The sequence below is a fragment of the Ictidomys tridecemlineatus genome, chromosome X, assembly GCF_052094955.1.
Source record: "Ictidomys tridecemlineatus isolate mIctTri1 chromosome X, mIctTri1.hap1, whole genome shotgun sequence".
In the NCBI taxonomy this organism is placed as follows: Eukaryota; Metazoa; Chordata; class Mammalia; order Rodentia; family Sciuridae; genus Ictidomys; species Ictidomys tridecemlineatus.
Window position 1 is genome coordinate 110,899,501 of NC_135493.1, and position 20,868 is coordinate 110,920,368.

Below are 20,868 nucleotides of genomic sequence, written 5' to 3' on the forward strand. Positions count from 1 at the left end.
CCCTAAAGACCTTAAAAGAGCATATTTTAGGGATACTGCTACAACAATGTTCATAGCAGCACAATTCACAATAGCTAGACTTTGGAACCAACCCAGATGCCCTTCAGTAGATGAATGTATAAAAAAAATGTGGCATTTATACACAATGGAGTATTACTCTGCAATAAAAAATGACAAATTCATGGAATTTGCAGGGAAATGGATGGCACTAGAGCAGATTATGCTAAGTGAAGCTAGCCAATCCCTAAAAAACAAATGCCAAATGTCATCTTTGATATAAGGAGAGCAACTAAGAACGGAATAGGGAGGAAAAGCATGAGAAGAAGATCAGCATTAGACAGGGACAAGAGGGGGGAGGGAAAGGGAGAGAGAATGTAAATTGCATGGTAAAGGAAAGAGACCCTCATTACTAAACAAAAATTACATATAAGAGGAAGTGAGGGGAAAGGGGAAAAACAAGAGAGAGAAATGAATTACAGTAGATGGGTTAGAGAGAGTAGATGGGAGTGGAGGGAAGGGGAGGGGAGGGGGGATAGTAGAGGATAGTAAAGGCATCAGAATACAACATACACTAGTATGGCAGTATGTAAAAAAGTGGATGTGTAACCGATGTGAATCTGCAATATGTATATGGGGTAAAAATGGGAGTTCATAATGCGTTTGAATCAAATATATGAAATATGATATGTCAAGAGGTTTGTAATGTTTTGAACAACTAATAAAAAAATTTAAAAAAGAAACTATGAACATAACATCGAAGAATTATGGGATAACATGAAAAGACCAAATTTAAGAGTTATCAGAATAGATGAAGGGGCAGAGACACAAACCAAAGGAATGCACAATTTTTTCAATGACACGATAGCAGAAAATTTCCTAATCCTAAAGAATGGGATGGTAAATCAAATACAAGAGGTTTACAGGACCGCAAATGTACAAAATTACAGCAGACCCACACCAGGACACATTATGAGGATGAGTAACAAACAGAATAAAGATAAGATCATAAAGGCTGTGAGAGAAAAAATAATCAAATTACATATAGGGCGAACCAATTCAGATCCCAACTGATTTCTCAACCCAGACCCTCAAAGCTATTAGGTCCTGGAATAATATATTTCAGCCTCTGAAAGAAAATGAATGTCAACCAATAATTTTGTATCCAGCAAAGTTAATTTTCAGATTTGAAGATGAAATTGAAACATTCCATGATAAACAAAAATTAAAAGAATTCACAACTAGAAAGCCTACATTACAGAGCCTTCTCAACAAAATATTCCATGAGGATAAAGTGAAAAAAACCAAGAACCAGTAAGGGGAGGATCTACACTAAAGGGACATTCAACCAAATGAGAAACTAAGACAAATCAAAAACAAGAAATAAATCAAAATGACAGGGAATACAAAGCATATCTGATTAATAACCTTGAATGTTAATGGTCTAAATTCATCCATCAAAAGACAGACTGGCAGACTGGATTACAAAGCAAGACCCAACAATATGCTGTCTTCAAGAGACTCACTTCATGGGCAAACACATCTACAGGCTGAAGGTGAAAGGATGGGAAAAAACTTATTACTCATATGGATTGCATAAACAAGCAGGGGTTTCCATTCTCATTTCAGATAAAGTAGATCTCAAACCAAAGTTAATCAGAGGAGACAAAGAAGGACATTTCATACTTTTCAAGGGAAGTATATATAAGCAGGACATAACAATTATAAATATTTATGCCCCAAACAATGGACCATATAAGTACATCAAACAAACCCTTCTCTATTTCAAGAGTCAAATAGACCACAATATGATACTATGAAGGCAATATTAAGAGGAAAATTTATTGCACTGAGTGTATTCATTAAAAGAATAAAAAGCCAACAAATAAATGACCTAACACTTTATCTCAAAACCCTAGAAAAAGAAGAACAAATCAATACCCAAAGCTGTAGAAGACATGAAATAATTAAAATCAGAGCTGAAATCAATAAAATCAATACAAAAGAAACAATTGAAAAAATTGGTAAAAAGTTGGTTTTTTGAAAATTTAAATAAAATAGATAAACCCGTAGCCATGGTAATGAAGAGCAAAAGAGAGAAAACTCAAATTACTAAAATACAAGATGAAGAATAAAATATCACAATGGACATGTCTGAAATACAAAAGACAATTAGAAGCTATTTTGAAAATTATACTCTAATAAAATAGAAAATATTGAAGACATTGACAAATTGCTAGAGATATAGGACCTACCCAAACTGAATGAGGGGGTCATACATGATTTAAACAGATCAATTTAAAGTAATGAAATAGAAAACGCCAACAAAAGCCTACCAACCAAGACAAACCCAGGACTGATGGATTCTCAGCCAAGTTCTACAATACTTTCAAAGAAGAATTAACACTAATACTCCTCAAAGTATACCATGAAATAGAAAAGGAGGGAACCCTTCCAAACTCATTCCATGAAGCTAATATCACCCTGATACCAAAACCAGACAAAGACACATCAAGGAAAGAAAACTTCAGAGCAACATCCCTGATGAATATAGATGCCAAAATTCACAATAAAATTCTGGAAAATCACATATAAAAGCATATCAAAAAGATAGTGCACCATGATCAAGTGGGATTCATCCCATGGATGCAGGGTTGGTTCAACCTACGGAAATCAATAAACATAATTCATCAATATTAATAGACTTAAAAACAAGAATCATGATCATCTCAATAGATGAAGAAAAAGCATTTGGAAAAATACAGCACATCTTCATGATCAAAAACTAGAAAAACTAGGGATAGTAGGAACATACTCAGTATTTTAAAAGCTATATATGCTAACCCCAAGGCCAGCATCATTCTAAATGGAGAAAAATTGAAAGCATTCCTGCTAAAAACTGGAACAAGACAAGGATGACCTCTTTCACCACTTTTATTCAACATCATCCTTGAAATCTAGCCAGAGCAATTAGACAAAATAGAGAAATTAAAGGGACAGAAATAGGTAAAGAAGAACTGAAACTATCACTATTTGCTGATGATATGATTCTATACCTAGAAGATCTCAAAAATTCCACCAGAAAACTTCTAGAACTAATAAATGAATTCAGCAAAGTAGCAAGATATAAAATCAACATCCATAAATCAAATGCATTCCTATACATCAGAAATGAATCCACTGAAAGAGAAGTTAGAAAAACTATTTCATTTACAATAACCTAAAAAAATACCTGGGAATCAATCTAACAAAAGAGGTGGAAGACCTCTACAATGAAAACTACAGAACACTGGAGTGAGGTGGTATCTTAGGGTAGTTTTGATTTGCATTTCTCTAACTGCTAGCGATTGTGAGCATTTTTTCATGTATTTATTGATTGATTGTATGTCCTCCTCTGAGAACTGTCTGTTCAGGTCCTTGGCCCATTTATTGATTGGGTTATTTGTTATCTTATTGTCTAATTTTTTGAGTTCTTTGTATATTCTGGTTATTAGGGCTCTATCTGAAGTGTGTGGATTAAAGATTTGTTCCCAGGATGTAGGCTCCCTGTTTATCTCTCTTATTGTTTCTTTTGCTGAGAAAAAACTTTTTAGTTTGAGTAAGTCCCATTTGTTGATTCTAGTTGTTAACTCTTGCGCTATGGGTGTCCTATTGAGGAATTTGGGGCCCGATCCCACAGTATGTAGATCATAACCAACTTTTTCTTCTATCAGATGCCGTGTCTCTGATTTTATATCAAGCTCCTTGATCCATTTTGAGTTAACTTTTGTGCATGGCGAGAGATAGGGGTTCAGATTCATTTTGATGCAAATGGATTTCCAGTTTTCCCAGCACCATTGGCAGCCATTAGGAAGTCAAACAACAATAAGTGCTGGAGAGGATGCGGGGAAAAGGGCACTCTTGTTCATTGCTGGTGGGACTGCAAACTGGTACAGCCAATTTGGAAAGCAGTATGGAGATTTCTTGGAAAGCTGGGAATGGAACCACCATTTGACCCAGCTATTCCCCTTCTCAGTCTATTCCCTAAAGACCTAATAAGAGCATGTTACAGAGACACTGCTACAACGATGTTCATAGCAGCACAATTCACTATAGCAAGATTATGGAATCAGCCTAGATGCCCTTCAATAGATGAATGGATAAAAAAATGTGGCATTTATACACAATGGAGTATTACTCTGCATTAAGGAACGACAAAATCATAGAATTTGGAGGGAAATGGATGGCATTAGAGCAGATTATGCTAAGTGAAGCTAGTCAATCGTTAAAAAACAAATACCAAATGACCCCTTTGATATAAGGGGAGTAAACAAGGACAGGGTAAGGACGAAGAGCTTGAGAAGAAGATTTACATTAAACAGGGATGAGAAAAGGGGAGGGGAGGGGAGGGGGGATAGTAGAGAATAGGACAGACAGCAGAATACATCAGACACTAGAAAGGCAATATGTCAATCAATGGAAGTGTAACTGATGTGAAACAGCAATCTGTATACGGGGTAAAGTTGGGAGTTCATAACCCACTTGAATCAAACTGTGAAAGATGATGTATTAAGAACTGTGTAATGTTTTGAATGACCAACAATAAAAAAAAAAAACTACAGAACACTAAAAAAAATTGAAGGAAACCTCAGAAGATGGAAAGATCTCCCATGCTCCTGGATAGGCAGAATTAATATTGTCAAAATGGCCACAGTACCAAAAGCATTATACAGATTGAATGTAATTCCTATTAAAATCCCAATGACATTCATCATAGAAATAGAAAAAGCAATCATAAAATTAATTTGGAAAAATAAGAGACTAAGAGTAGCTAAAGCAATCCTTAGCAAGAAAAGTGAAGCAGGAGGCATCATAATACTAGACCTTAAACTATACTATAGAGATATAGTAACAAAAATGGCATGGTATTGGCATCAAAATAGATTTGTATATCAATGGTACAGAATAGAGGACACAGATACGGTTTCAAAAACATTTACTGAGAAAAGATAGCCTATTCAACAAATGGTGCTGGCAAAACTGGAAATCCATATGTAGCAAAATGAAATTAAACCTCTATCTCTGACCTTGCACAAAAATCAACTCAAAGTGGATCAAAGACAACCTCTCTCACTACTGGACAGGTCTTTCAAACAAAATCTAAATAAGGAAGCTTTAGAACTAAATAATACAATAAATAATTTAGACTTAACAGACATATATAGAATATTTCATCCATCAAAGAGCAAATATATTTTCTTTTCAGCAGCACTTGGCTCCTTTTCTAAAATAGATCATATCTTATGCCACAAAGCAACTCTTAGTAAATAAAAAACAGAGATAATACCCTGCGTTCTATCAGACCACAATGAAATGAAATTAGAAATCAATGGTAAAATAAAAAATAGAAGCTATTGCCATTGGTATTTGGGTATTTAAGAGGACCTGCAAAAACCCATTTCAGCATTTTCCAAAATGTGTTCAATAAAACATTAGTTCCATTAGAAAACTTAATAAGTTTAGATGATGATAAAGAAGAAGAGGAGGGAAAAGAAAAAAGGAGGAAGAAGAAAAAAGGACAAGGAGATTATAATTCAGTGCAGAAATATTTGGAAAACAATAAGCATCCAAATTCAACAAGACTTTCAAAGCCATTAATCTCTAAGACCAGATAAAACATACAGAGTTTCCAAACTTATTTAACCACCTGACCTTTCTTTAATAACTCTCTTTCATAATAAGTGATCTGAAAAACATACTAAGGAAAATGTTGAATTACTTTAAACTATATTGTAACTTGTAAGTTAACACTAAGAGTTCTATTTAAATTTTTTATAGCTGCCATTTATTATATATTTTTTCTATAGGGGAAATGCATTTTGATTTCAAGTAGGGACAATTGTACCACACTTCATGTTCCAGAGGATGTCATGATTATGTTTTCTATTGTAGAGCAAGTTTGGTCATTATAGACACTTACAACCTTAATAACTACTTCTACCCATAGAATATGCTGAACATGAATAAATGTCGGTATATCTTGGAGGGGCAATAACTACCCAGGTTCTTTGGATTAGAACAATAGTAAGGTAATCATCCCTGTGTCATATAATTTCTCTGATTTTGATTTTCTATTATATGCTTCTGGATTCAATTTATCTGTAAATCAATTCTTCTTAAGTTATCCAGGTTTTTAAAAAAATTATTTAATTTGTTCTTTTTAGATATACATGAAAGTAGAATGTATTTTGACATATCATACATACATGGAGTATAACTTATTCTAATTAGGATCCTATTCTTGTGGTAGTACATGATGTGGAGTTACCCTGGTTTTGTATTCACATATAAGGCTAAGAAAGTTACATCTGATTAATTCTACTGTCCTTCCTATTCCCCTCCCTCTCCCTTCCCTTTGTTCGCCTTTGTCTAATCCAATGAATTTCTATTCTTCCCCTCTCCACCCTCCCTTGTTTTGGGTTAGCATCCACATATCAGAGTGAACATTCACCCTTTGGTTTTTTGGGACTACCTTATTTCACTTAGCACGATCTATTCTAGTTCCATCCATTTACAAGAAATGCCATAACTTCATTCTTCTTTATTAGTGAGGGTTTTTCAACAGTGGCATTGTTGACCACTTTTTTTTTTTTTTTTTGGTAACAAGGATTGAACCCAGGGGCACTTAACCACTGAGCTACATCCTCAGCCCTTTTGTTGTTGTTGTTATTATTATTTTGAGACAGGGTCTTGCTATGTTGGTAAGGACCTTGTTTAGTTGTTGAGGCTGGCTTTGAACTCAAGATCCTTTTGCCTTACCCTCCTGAGTTTCTGGGATTACAGGTATGAGCCATCATGCCTGGCTGATCATTATTTTTTGTTGTGGATTTTTCCTATGAGGTTTGGTAGTGTTTTTGGCCTCTACCCACTAAGTGCCAATAGTACCCCGCCTCCTCTAACTGCTATGACTGTGTAACAAAAAAGTCCCTAGAAATTGCCAAATGTCCTCTGAGGTGGGGAATAATGACCTCAGGTGAGAATCACTAAATTAATCTCTATTCTTGGCTTTTCAATTCTGTTGATTAATTTATTTGAAGAGTTTCTTTTCTCCTCAAATAGGTGTATCAGCTTTGTTATTTGGTTTGATAATCTTTCCATTTTATCCACATATTAATATTCTGGAACTTTACTTAAACCTCCTCTTTCTTAATCTTACTGTTTTATCCAGTATTTAGTTACCTTGAATTCTTTCAGAATAATAATTTCTTCCCAGGTTTCATTTCTTTAAAAGTGTCCATTTTGTTTATTTACATGTTATTTTTCTCCTTCTTTATTTTAGTTACTTACCTAAAACTTTAAAAATTTATGAGGACTGAATTATTTTCAGATTCTGAGAGGTTACAATGGTCTTTCTGGCCCAGAGTATAACTTGATGGTTTCTGTAGTGGAGTTTAAGAACACTTAGGTAGTATTTTGTGGCATTATTAGCTATAAGAATATTCTTACTTTTACTTTTGCAAATCTAAACCAAAAGAAAACAAAAAGTTATATTCCTTTTTCTTTTAGCTGCTCAAACTTAAATAGTTGGTTATTGGCTTGGTAGTGGGACAAAACATGAAGGAATACTTATAGCCTTTTTGTCCCTTAATAAGTCTTTCCATAGGAGAGAAGCAAGTGCTAATTTGATCCATCAACACTTGAAAATAGTTGGGACATTTTTATTATTTTTACTTATGAGAAGCAATAATATGCTATCTAGGCACCATTTCTTCAGCACTTTCTATGTAGCAAGAATTTTGCTAAGTACTAGATACATTATGTCATTTAATCCTCATGAAAACACTATGAGTAGTACTGTTATCCCATGTTTGCAGATAATGAAACAAAATTTTAGCTATTAAAAGCCATACTGTGACACCAATTTCTGATCTCTCTGACCTCAAAACTTATGTTTTGTCTATTCCCATCAGTAAAATTGTACAAATTAAGGAAGAGTGCCTTCCCTAGATGATCATTTTAATTTTTACATTAGAAACAGACTATTTTCTATTTCTATGTCAAAATATTTCTGAACTGTTTTTCTATCAATTACAAGATCCACTATCATCATTATTAGCTTGACGCTCAAAATTATTTGGAGTGTTTATGAAACGTATTAAATACATCCATAGGATTAAGAATTCCTATGAGTATAGTGCATATGTCATATCTCTGCATTTTTCATTCTCTCATTTCTATTTCTATGGTTATTTTTTCTTTGGGAATAATATTACTTGAACAAAGAAATATCCTGTTGTTAGAATCCCATTCAGCTAGTGAATGACAACTAAACTTTTACCTGGTAAGGAACACTACATTCAAAAAAAATCACAGAAAAGAGAGGAGGCTTCTATTCTTCAGGAAAAAGAAAAGTGTGAATGTGTTGTGTATAATTGATCCTTTAATAAGTATATGAAATAATGCTATTAAGTATATTTTAACTGCCCAAAAGACAGAATGAATTTGTAAAACAAAGAAAAATGCATTGCTGAAATATGGTGAGAGACCCTGGAACCTAAGACACTATCCTCACTTCATATTCAGTTTATAATGTCATTGCTTATAGGACTTTCATCATGCCACTGTAAGTCACTCAAGTCATTTGTTATTCACATGGATAAAAGGGACAGAGTACTTGATTTTATCTTGTCCAAAAGACTCAAGTTAAAAATGTTCAGATATAAAGTTATAGATATTAATTTTACCCAATGCAATGTATGCAAAAAGCATTTGTGAAGAGCACTGCTAAAATGTCAACTTTGCATTCATTCATGTGCTTTTTGTGAAGTACCATAAATTTACTGAAAAGTAAATAAGAAAATGTTTAGATTCCTATCTTCAAACAATACTGTTCTTGTGATTCTATCATAAAGATGTTTCCCTCCAATTTTTAAAAAATATTTTTAGTTATACATGGACACAATATATTTATTTTGTTTATTTATTTTTATGTCATGATGAGGTTCAAACCTAGTGCCTCACATGTGCAAGGCAATTGCTCTGCTACTGAGCTACAACATCAGGCAATTTTCCTCCATTTTCAAAAAATTGACTACTTATGTCCACAAGGAACTTAACCAGGTGTGTCTATCTTTTAGCGTTTCTATGCCTAGAAATGTGCTATCATGGAATACCAAGGACAAGAAGTCCATGGACAGGAAAAAGGAAAATTGATGGGAAATATTTCCATTCTATTTTTTCCCCTTTCCCCTCACAAACTCTTATATGTAATTTTGTGTAACAATGAGGGTCTCCTTCCATTTCCATACAGTTTCCCTTCTTTCTCCCTTTCTCTCCCCCCACTCGTCTCTGTTTAATGTTAATCTTTTCCTCATGCTCTTCCTCCCTATTCTGTTCTTAGTTGCTCTCTTTATATCAAAGAAGACATTTGGCATTTGTTTTTTAAGGATTGGCTAGCTTCACTTAGCATAATCTGCTTTAATGTCATCCATTTCCCTGCAAAATCCATGATTTTGTCGTTTTTTAGTGCTGCATAATAAGAAATTGATAAGTAACTGATATCAAATTGAACATTTACCTTTGAAGCCTGAGTAGATGTGACCAATTAAAGGGATTTAATATTATTTTACCCTTTCTATTTTCATATTAAAGTTTCTGTAATAATGACAATAAAGTAAAGACCTAATATACTGGGCACTAAGGCAGTTTATAATTCATTTTATTGAATTCTCATAAAACTCTATGAGAAAGATATTATCACAAATGATAAAAACTGAGGTCTAAAGTAATAGTCTTAGGGTCACTCTGGAGTAGTAGATGACAGAATTACCAAGCATGGCTGATGGTATAGTCATGATAGTAACCACTAATCAATGTTGTTTCCCTACTAGCATCTGTAGGTCCAGAAATTATTCTTGTCTATAATATTAGGAAAGTAAGATAAATTTTATGCTTTCTGACTTCAAAAGTGTATAATATAACACACTGTTGCTCATTTTACCCCTCAATTTATCACCCTTCTCCAAATATCATCAGGGCTATATCTAAGTAAATGCATGCTCATTACAGTACCAGTAAATACAAAAACAACAACAGCAATAACAACAAAACCAACCCCATATACAATAGCAGACAAAACCAGACCTAGGTCTTCTTGCCTGAAATATAATTTTTGAATTATGAAGGAGTAATGAAATTTTTGGTAATTATTTTTTTAAGAATTTGAAAAATTATTTTTTAACCATATTTAGCTAGCTATTGTCACTAGTAAGGTCAACAATCACCCATGGGTACTTAACTGCAGCTCTATCATTACTAGATGGGTAGATTATTTAACCTCTCTGTACTTCATATTTCTCATTTGTAAAACAAGAATTTTATTAGTATACACCTCATAGGGTTTCTGTGAGGATTAAATGGGCTAATGACCTTTCAAATGTTTAGAACAGTGCTGGATGTACATAAAAGCTTAACAGATATTATTTATTTATTTTCTAAAAGGGTCATTTACTATCTGTCCATATTGCACTTTTCTAATTGTTTATGGTGAATACGTGTACTTTAAATGCACTCTTAACAACCAAAGGGTTCGTAGTATAAAATGAGAACCTGTTTAAACAACATTTTTTAAAATCCACAAATATTTGTCTTTACATTTGTGCTTCTTTGTCATTGTGTTTAATAACAGAGTTTCCTTGATTTTTAATACATATAAATGTATATAGGCCTGGGGATGTGGCTCAAGCGGTAGAGTGCTCGCCTGGCATGTGTGCGGCCCGGGTTCTATCCTCAGCACCACATACAAAGATGTTGTGTCCGCTGAAAACTAAAGAATAAATATTAAAATTCTCTCTCTCTCTCTTTTAAAAACAATATATATAAATACATATTATATACATTTATTATATAAATATAACATACATTTATTTTTTTTAAAAAAATTTAATTGTTGATAGACCTTTATTTTATTTATGTATTTATATGTGGTGCTGAGAATCGAACCCAGTATCTCACACATGCCAGGCAAGTGCACTACTGCTGCATCCCAGCCCCAGCCCTAATATACATTTATTATATAAAGTATATGTAAATATAACAAACATAATATATATATGTATATAGAACATATATATACATACAACTTTATACATACACTATATATAACTACATACACACACACACATTGTTATGGTTTATGAGATGTCCTTAAAAAGCTCATGTGTTAGACAATGCAAGGATATTCAGAGGTGAATTGATTGGGTTATGAGAGCTTTAACCCAATCAGTGAATTATTCTCCTAATGGGTGTCAAGTGAGTGGTAACCTGAAAGCAAGTAGGGTGTGGCTGGGGGAGGTGGGCATTGGGGGTGTGCCTTTGGGGCAAATATTTTGTATCTAGAGAGTGGAGTCTCTCTCTGCTTCTTGATCATGTCCTGAGCTGTTTCCCTCTACCATACTCTCCAACCATGATGTCCTGCCTCATCTTGAGCCTTGAGGAATGGTGTAGGTTGTCTATGAACTGAGATCTCTGAAACCATGTTCCCCCCAAAAAACTTTTATTCCTCTAAACTTTTTCTTATAATGTTTTTCAGTAACAGTAACAAAAAAGCTGACTAAAACACACACATACACAATTTTAAAATATGAACATATTAATACATATACAACCCAAAGTACATATTCTTGTACTGGTAACTGCGTCATGGTCCTCTTTTGCTTCTCAAAATTTTACCTAGGCTCATAATCTTAACTTTAAACTTTCTCTGAATAGACAGGTAATTTTTTAATTTAATAGGAGAATAATGGTGGCTAAATTCAAATACTTCAAGATAAGGGCATTTGTAACTAAGAACTAAATTGACAGTTATAAGGATAAAAAACTTATATACTGCATTTTAAGGTATCACACAAGTAAAAAGAAGTTAGATTAATATCAAATCTAGAAAATACCAAATATGAACTTTATGTTTTTTTGCAATACATTTAAAGATGATTGTGAATTTTCATCATCATAATTTTCAAATACAAGAGAATAGTGTCATACTTGGTGGTCCACATCATGATACTACTTTATAAGTTAAAGAAGTTATTATTGATTATGAAGGCTGGAAGTAATTTGTATTAAGGCTTTTAGGGTCTAGGCTGAGAGATTTATGCAAACCCTTGGTCTCAGACCTAGGTTTTGAAGAGGTACCAGGTATTTGGTGGAGATGACTAGCATTTAGAAATGCTGGATAATGACTATTCATCATTCATAATCCAGCATAAATGCCATGCTTGCTTTTGTGATTTCACAGGTAGACTATGGTGTTTCAATTCCTGGGCTATATAGCATTATGTGTATATACTTAAAGTGATTGCAATGTAGATATGTTTCTCCTCTTGGGTTATGCCTATCTTCCATGTAGAATTTATGTTTTACTCACCTGTGTCCCTAGTTATGACCAACTTTATGTATATAAAATACTAGCTGAACAAGTTGACAAATGAATTAATCTTTGGGAAAATTATGGCCACAATACTGTAACTGAATAGTAGATTTATTATCTAGCCTCTGATTTTGGAAAATTAAATAAAATTAATTGTTGACTGAAAAATCTTTCAAGTTGTGCCTGCACATCTTCACTGAAGTATCTACAAGTGTCTACCTTGAAGGTTTTGATTAAATAAACTATTATATAGTAAGATTATATTTGTTTCAGGTTCAAAAGTTAAAAAGAGAACTTTGTTTACTTCTTTATCCCTCTTTTAAGCATATACATATTTCTTTTTAAAATCAAATATTTCTATAGGCTATCTAAATTTCTAAAGTTAAAACAGTATTCTATTTTATTGAGAATATGATTTATAGAAAAAAACTGTACTAGTACTTTAAACTGCTGTTGAATTTGACAATTATAGCTATTCTATAAGAACCTAGTAAATATATTTTATAAGGTCATGAGTAATGAGTCAATTACTTCATTTGGTGACTAGAATTTCCCCTTAAATGCAATGTTCATTTACTTCCAAATAAGTAAAAATATCCAGAAAGTTCTGGGATATAAAAAGAGAAGAGTTGATATACTTTACTGTCTATCTAATAACAGGTGGTCAACATGTACTTGTGGAATGAATAAAAATATTCATTATGTCATGGAATGCAGAAAGTGATAAGAAATATGGCAGGACTCTCTACTGTAGGTTTACAATATAATAGGAGAGAAAAAGGTGCAAATACCTTTCATATACAACAGTTCAAAATAACTGTCACCAAAGTTATGTGACTGAGGAGTTATGCTAAAATATCATGACTTATTTGTATAAAAAGCACATGTACAAAGAATCACAAAGAAAATTAAGTATGATTCCTATTCTTTAAGATTACTTTGGTCAAAACTTTTCATACATAATTATTACCAGAGAACCACAAAGAAATAAGACATGCATAAGAAAAAATTACTGCTATTTTTGTGACCAAAGGAGGAAGGTACATGGATGTAGCAAACAATTGAGGAGGGTAGGTAAAAAGAGAGTGTTTAAAACAACTTCCATTCTTTATAGCTCTTAGTGATCAAGTTTAGACTAATGAGCAAGAATCCTGTCCTTCCCCAAAGCATAAACTCCTCAATGAAAATGATTAATTTAAAAACTGGAAAGGAAGGAACACAGTCTTCCAATTAAATCCGTTCATTCTTGCATTAGGACCATATGATTTATTACATTAGGCAACTTTATCAAAAAATATTGCAGACACATGGTATCAATTTTAAATATTTGTGACCTGATTACATTCTTGGACATGCATGGAAAAGCAAGAGTCAGAGATAAAAAAAAAATTCCAGATACATGGTAACTTTGGGCCCATCTTGCCTTAAATACAGTATGTCTATTCTATTTAAAATCTACTTCAACTTGAATGTCAGATTAATTTTACAGCTTCTTAAAAATACAAAAACTGAGATGAGATTTCCCCCAGAAAAGCTTATCTAAAGATGTTTTTAATTCATGAGAATTAAGAAGACAATTTTATTTCAAAGAAGTCATGTTTGAAGTAAGTGTTCATTAAAAATGATAAAGCCCTTGAATTATTTTAATTTGGCAACATATAACAAAAGAAGTACTTGTGATGCTACAAAGATTTTCATAAACCATTATGAGCTAAAATGTAACTTGCTGTTCTCTCTTATTATTGGAAAATCTAGAGTAATTTTTAATGTCATGTCATATTGCTGATATTTCACTTAGAAGCACATGATAGATACAGATTAATAATAAAGATTCAAAAGCAATCAAGTAATTTTCACAGCCCCAAAACTTATGAGAGGAAATTGTGATTCCCATGTTAGACATAGTGTCATGTAAAAATAAGAACTCTCACCATAAGTTGGAGTGCTTTCTCGTCTTCCTTGACTACTTGATCTTCCTTTTTCATATTCATAGCAATACAAGACAGTATCTTCTTCAACAATGTTAAACCTTTTTCGGTATTCCTGATCCAGAAATGAATTTGGTGATTCAGATCCTTTATGCACTGGCTTGCCCACCATATGTCCTCTGAGGTCTTCACAAGGAAGGTTTCCTTTTTCATCCCTAAAGAAAATTGTTACAGTAAAGGAAAAGGATGTAGAAAAGTGTTAGGGGGATAAAATGGGCAGAGTTTTTAAAATGCTAATAATAAACTTCCCATACAATATATCTCCTGTCTTTTTTTTTTTTAATGTGTATGGTGCTGGGAATCCAACCCAGGGCCTTGTGCACGCAAGGCAAACACTCTACCAACTGATCCGTAGTCGCTGATCTTTCCAAGTTTTCTTTGAAAATTAAAGGAGGCTGAGGCAGGAGGATTACAAATTCAAAGCCAGCTTCAGAAATTTAGTGGGCCTAAGCAACTTAGAGAAACCCTGTCTCTAAATAAATAAATAAACAGGCTGGGGATGTGGCTCAATGGTTAAGACTCTCTGGGTTTCATTCTTTATTCAAAGAAAGAAAGAAAAAGAAAATTATAGGACAACTTTTAATTATTCCTATTTTGCAAGAAAAAAATTCTGAGACTCAAGTTAAATGACTTGTCTAATAAACGATGTAGCTAGAAATGGGCCATGGATCTTTTAACTATTGCTTGAGTTCATTTTTCACTGTAAAATGTCATCCATAGGAAATAATTTTAGCATATAAATTGCTCTAGTATTCAAGTCACTATGTATACTACTAACAATGTTATTTTAACCATATGCCCTTTTTTTCTGCCAGATTACCTAACTGATTTTTTGGTAAAATGTGTGCTACTTAAAAACAAAGATGTATATAAGATTTATCACTTACATAAGGAATATCATGGTGACAGAAACCAAATTAGCCCTATATAAATTGGTATTGTAGTGACTTCAAACAGCATGTCATTAATTTAAAAGACTCTTAGGAGACTTGAGAAAAATATGTATCTTAACACATCAGTAATGCTTCTTGTGGAGAGATGTTATAAAACATGGACTTTAAGAATGGGATATATGGGGTTTCCAAAACCTATTACTTACATAGTACTTGATGATTAGGATCATGATGAATGGTGTTTTGATAGAAATATTCCGTTTAGGATTGGTTAAGCTGAACTTTGTTTATGTTATGAAATATTTCACTAATTACTTGTGCATTCGTTTTAAAAAAGCTTGTCTTCTAAAGTATAACTAGGAATGTAAATGCAGTATTTCTTCACTTATGGATCACATATCAGTGTTATTGAACCAGAAAAAGAATTAATTTTATGTTAAGCTCTAGGACTAAAAATCTTAAAGATGTAGAAAAACTGAAAATATAAATATATAAATATATATGTATGTATATATATATATACACACATATACACATATATATTTATCTAATCCCCATTATAATCTACACAATGGTGATGAGTTTATAAAAGTAATGTTATTTCCAAAATATGTGTCTCAGAGCAAAAATCTATATTTTTTTGGATCGGTGCGAAAATGTTTAGATGTCTAAAATGTAGGGAACTATATTCCCAGTACTTTAAATATGGAAAACGTAATAAACAATATTCTTAAGACAGACTAAACTGAATCAGTAAGATATCTTGTAATTTAACCCATCACAAGATGAGGTTTATATTTATATTGACATTTACTCTTTTATTTTCTAAAATGATTACTTATAACCAAAATATGCCTATATAGTTCTTAGGCAATGAGAAGAAAATAAATATAAAAATTCATTCAGAATTTCATTTTCAATTAGCTGAAAGCTTTCCTGAACAAATTGCCTGGCACTTTTTGTTACTCTATCAAAAAGAAATCGACACTACGATTAGCCTGGAAACAGCTCTAATGAATTCATGGCACTGGACTAAGGTTATGCCTACCTATAAATGGGCAGACTTTTCTATCAGGCCTGTGACATGAATACTAATGTAGCTGAGATCAAGGGTGATTCAAATCCATTAATTCACCTTGCTATATGTATATGAACACAGCCAGTGGCAGAAAATTTGAAGGGCTGATATTTTCTACCATATAATGATATGAAGAAGTGTCTTAGATCAACAAGGCAGATGTGTTAGACATGTCTATATGGCACTAAAACAATGCTAAGTTAAGAAAAGTAAAAAAGAAGCCCAACTTTCCAGTGGAATGAATTGATATGTTTAAGAGTATGTGTGCATGTATATGTGTGAGTTGTGTATATAAGTGTGTGTATAGTATGTACTCATGTTATGAATCCCTGAAGAACTCAATGTATTAATTCATTGTACTATAAACATTTTAACTGTTCTTAAATTAAACCTTCATAAAATAAGTAATAAACCTACATTTTGACCTAGAAAGGATTTAAGAAAGGATGAAGATAACATTGCTTTAGTGGACACATAGTAGAGTTAATTTGGTTAAATATAAAATGCACAATAAATTACAATAATTTAGCATATAGTCACAAGGCATAATAAAATTCCAAGCAAATTTCACATACTTTACATACATGAGTGTTTTCAGTTTTAGAGGAAAAGGCATGTTTATAGCCACTTTTTTACTTTTTGTTTTTTACTGGAATAAATACGTTTGAAAAATTTAATCACATAAAAAATCTAAACTTAATGACTAGTTGTACCATTTTAAGTTACTTTTTATTAAGATGAGAACCCTTTTTGTTTATTTAAAATCCCAATGAAAACTGCAAAAGGTTTTATGACTATAACTTCAAGTCAGGCCAAAACATACAGATAATTTATATAATGTTGTGGTTCAAAAGCGCTTTGATGCATGGGCTGTTCTGATTGCAGTATCAAAAGACTGACTGAGTAAATATAATATGACTCAAAATGTCTTTAGAATATTCTGCTAAATTATATACTGACCAAATAAAAATCAATTGAGATAATATATACTACTTTTATGAATTTTACTGAAAAGTATGGAGCTTTCAGTTTATCCTGATAAAACAATGACCAATATGTTGACATTTCAACTCAGCTTTTCTAATATTTTTAAATAGTGCGTTCAAGCTTTTTATTGACTTAAAATATCTTCACCATACTCACGAGGACCGGACTGGTTCATTTTACTGTTTTGTTTATCTAAAGTATATCTTAAATCCTATCTGTCTTGGAGATCATTTCCTTTTAACAAATTCATCCCTAACCCAAGTGAATAGGAAAGAACATTTAAAAATTGTGGAGATTGGTTAAGAAACATTTTAAAAATATTTATCTTTAAATATAGTCCTCTGAAGGATAAGGCTTGTTACATAATCATTTGCACTGAAATATAAATATTTTCAATGAAAATGAAAACCATAAAAAGTAGCTTCCTATTTTTTCAGTGTTTCTCATGCAAGAGTATTCAGAAAATCTGACACTGTTTTAACAGAATTAAAATGTAGCTTATATTTTTACTCATGTTGAATAGATCTGTACATCTGATTGTAAATTGAACATAAGATTGCAAATTACACAATGGAAAGACTTATGAAATGTAAATTATTTTTTTCTATAATTTATTTTTCCACAACTCCATTTAATTCTCAAAAATAAGAATTTATGTGTATATACATACTGGTTATAGTTTTATTACTAGATGACAACATAGTATTTGTGGATATGTCATATTGCCATATAGCATTTAGATTATATAACATCAATATTATTGTATTTAATAGAATAAATATCTCTGAAACACTAGGTATACTAATACAACATACACTAGTATGGCAGTATGTAAAAACATGGATGTGTAACTGATGTGATTCTGCAATCTGTATACAGGGTAAAAATGGGAGTTCATAATCCTCTTGAATCAAATATATGAAATATGATATGTCAAGAGCTTTGTAATGTTTTGAACAACTAATAATAAAAAATAATGAAAATTAAACATGAGTTCAATTATTTTCTATACAGAAGAAATTTAATATTAAGTACTGCTTAGTAATAACAGAACTTAAATTATTATTTTTGAGTGACTGCAGAATTAATTTAAGAATTGAATCAAATTCTTTCTGATTGGTGTTTATTATTCCCAAAACTGATGGCCCTTTCCATAATTTTTGTATTCACAAGCTAGATATCAGAATGCTTTTGGATAGAATGTATTATGGCACAAAGATGTAATCTTTCATTCCTGCCAGGAATTTCTCATAAAGTCTAGAAATGAAATGGAGATTCAGCCCCAAGAAATCTAGAAAATAGAATTTAAAGGCAATTTGTTTTCTTGTAAACACTATTGCCTGAAGAAAATATTAATGAACTAATAAAGTAAAACCTCTAGATACTAAGGCATTGGGGGGAAAACACTCTCCCTCTTCTCCTCTTCCTCATCATTAAAAAAGTAATCCCTCTATATATTTAAGAAAGTACAAATGTTCTCTATAAATGCTCTTTTTTGAAAAAATTGAAATGCTTCAAACTAGACTGAGATATTCTCAGCTTCTTAGCCAGAATGCTTCACTTACTTTGTACTTATTAAAATAATTGTTACTTAATATTACCTTCCTCTTCTTTCTTCTAAGAGATAAGGAGGATAAGATATTTAATGCATACTAAATATTTAATACAAATTAGTTACTGCTATTATTAACCAACCAAAGTTTGTTCACTATAATGGGAATGATTTTCAAAATGTATTCAGAATTCCTGAAAAAGTATTCACAGCGTTCTTCAAGAGTTGACTTTGTAGTTTATATGCTATTAGTTTAATCTTTAAGTAGAAGTTGCCTAGAACAACATGATAGTTTTATACCTGGGAATATATGGTTCTGCAGGTGGAGGGGGAATGTAGAGATCCTGGAGGGCAGAACTGTCTCTCTTGGTGGGGGTACTGATGGTGCTGGAAGGCGTGGCAACACTGCTTGTGGGACTTCTAGGTATAAGAGGCTGGTTAAAATGAAAAAGAAAATACATACACACACAAACAACACAAAACAACAACAACAATGACACATAGTTATCATTTTAAAATCATCTATTTCTGCAAAGTTTTTGAACTTGGCTGAAATCAAGAAGGATGTTATTTAGTACATGGATATTCCTTTGAGTCTCCAAAAATAAATGATATATATTAGAGGTTACTTCTTAGTTCCCAACTCACCTTTTCCTGTGATCTAACCACCTAAAAGCTAATTATGAGGGAAAAAATTACCATGTACTGTTTTATAATGGGAAGATTTATCTCATAGTCAGAACCTTATTTAAATTAACTTTGTCAGAATCCCACTTTCGAAAGAAAGATAACAAAGAGTAATTCATAGAAGAATTAACTTGCTTACATCTTGACTGATATACAAGAGAGCTATTTCAGATCTCACCAAAAAAAAAAAAAAACAAAAAAACAAAAACAAAAAAACAAGCCCCACTCTTAGGTTTGTAGAATGTCATAGATTCTCAGAGAAGGCAACAAAAGTGGATTATGAAAGATCAATTTTCTAGGAAAATGTACCTTTTTCAGTCAATATAAACATAGCTAGCTGTCTCCTTAAACTCATTTTATGGTACATCTTCAAAAGTATGGTTATTAATGTAACACAATCATTTCACCTTTCATAGGCACACACATTTATCTCATTTCAAATAGTCTTCAGTTGCATATTGATAGATCTCAATTTCATGTTTGTATGTACACAATGAATAGGAGGTTGTTTACTTTTATGTTAAGAGACTGTATATATTGAAGTAAGTCATACATCAGGATGCATTAAATCATCCCAATTCCAAACTTCACAGCATTTGTAAATAATCTTGTGGTTCAAGAAATTATCCTGAAGTGAGATAAAAATTCACAATTTTTTATGTTTCTCTTACAGATCTTACTGATTAACTACACATACAATTAACATTAAAAATAAGAATTTTTGTGCAATCTCAAATACCAAAGTAACGATCACAAAATGAACTGCATCTCCTCATGACAATATGTTGCTATTTTAGCCAATATGAAAACACTTTAGTATATCTAGATAGACCCACAGTTCTATTATTTAACATGCATTTTGGACATTCATATAATGGCATAGTACAACTATTTTATTTTATATTGTAACAATACTTTTGTACAGATAAACAAAATTTGTTCAAAAAGCCAAGGATAAATACAGTGGAAAGTACAATGCAGGTCACTGGGATAGACTACATAGTTTAAGACTCATTTCATGATTTTTGATGTTCCTTGTTACATAGCTCACCTTAAAAGCTTGCAATCAAACATCCTGCCAAAATGATGCTTAAGTTTTAATCTATGTGAAATAGAAATTAAAGAAAAAGAGAGAGAAGGGAAAAAGGGAATGACAATGTATTTTGGGGCTTTACAAATCCATCTCATATGATGTTAAAGTTAGAAGCTTTACATACTAATTGAAGAATTTTAAGAAATTATGAAGGTGTACAGTAAAGACTAATATGGTAAACAATACT

At 32.1% G+C, this 20,868-nt stretch overlaps 1 protein-coding gene and 1 long non-coding RNA gene across 7 annotated transcripts in view; one reads left to right on the plus strand and one right to left on the minus strand.

Moving 5' to 3' along the window:
• The window catches only part of Cnksr2 (connector enhancer of kinase suppressor of Ras 2), a 263,374-nt gene that overhangs the window by 95,628 nt on the left and 146,878 nt on the right, over positions 1-20,868 (minus strand). For all 5 annotated transcript variants that reach the window (XM_040268915.2, XM_040268994.2, XM_005334818.4 and 2 more), the window contains 2 exons: positions 19,202-19,335; positions 14,335-14,546 (listed from right to left, as the gene is read on the minus strand). In XM_040268915.2, coding sequence (XP_040124849.1) covers positions 14,335-14,546; positions 19,202-19,335 — 346 coding nt within the window. The remainder of the gene's footprint in view (positions 1-14,334; positions 14,547-19,201; positions 19,336-20,868) is intronic.
• LOC144371785 (uncharacterized) overlaps positions 1-20,868 on the plus strand; it is a 109,976-nt gene that overhangs the window by 37,346 nt on the left and 51,762 nt on the right. The gene's annotated exons all lie outside the window — the stretch shown is intronic.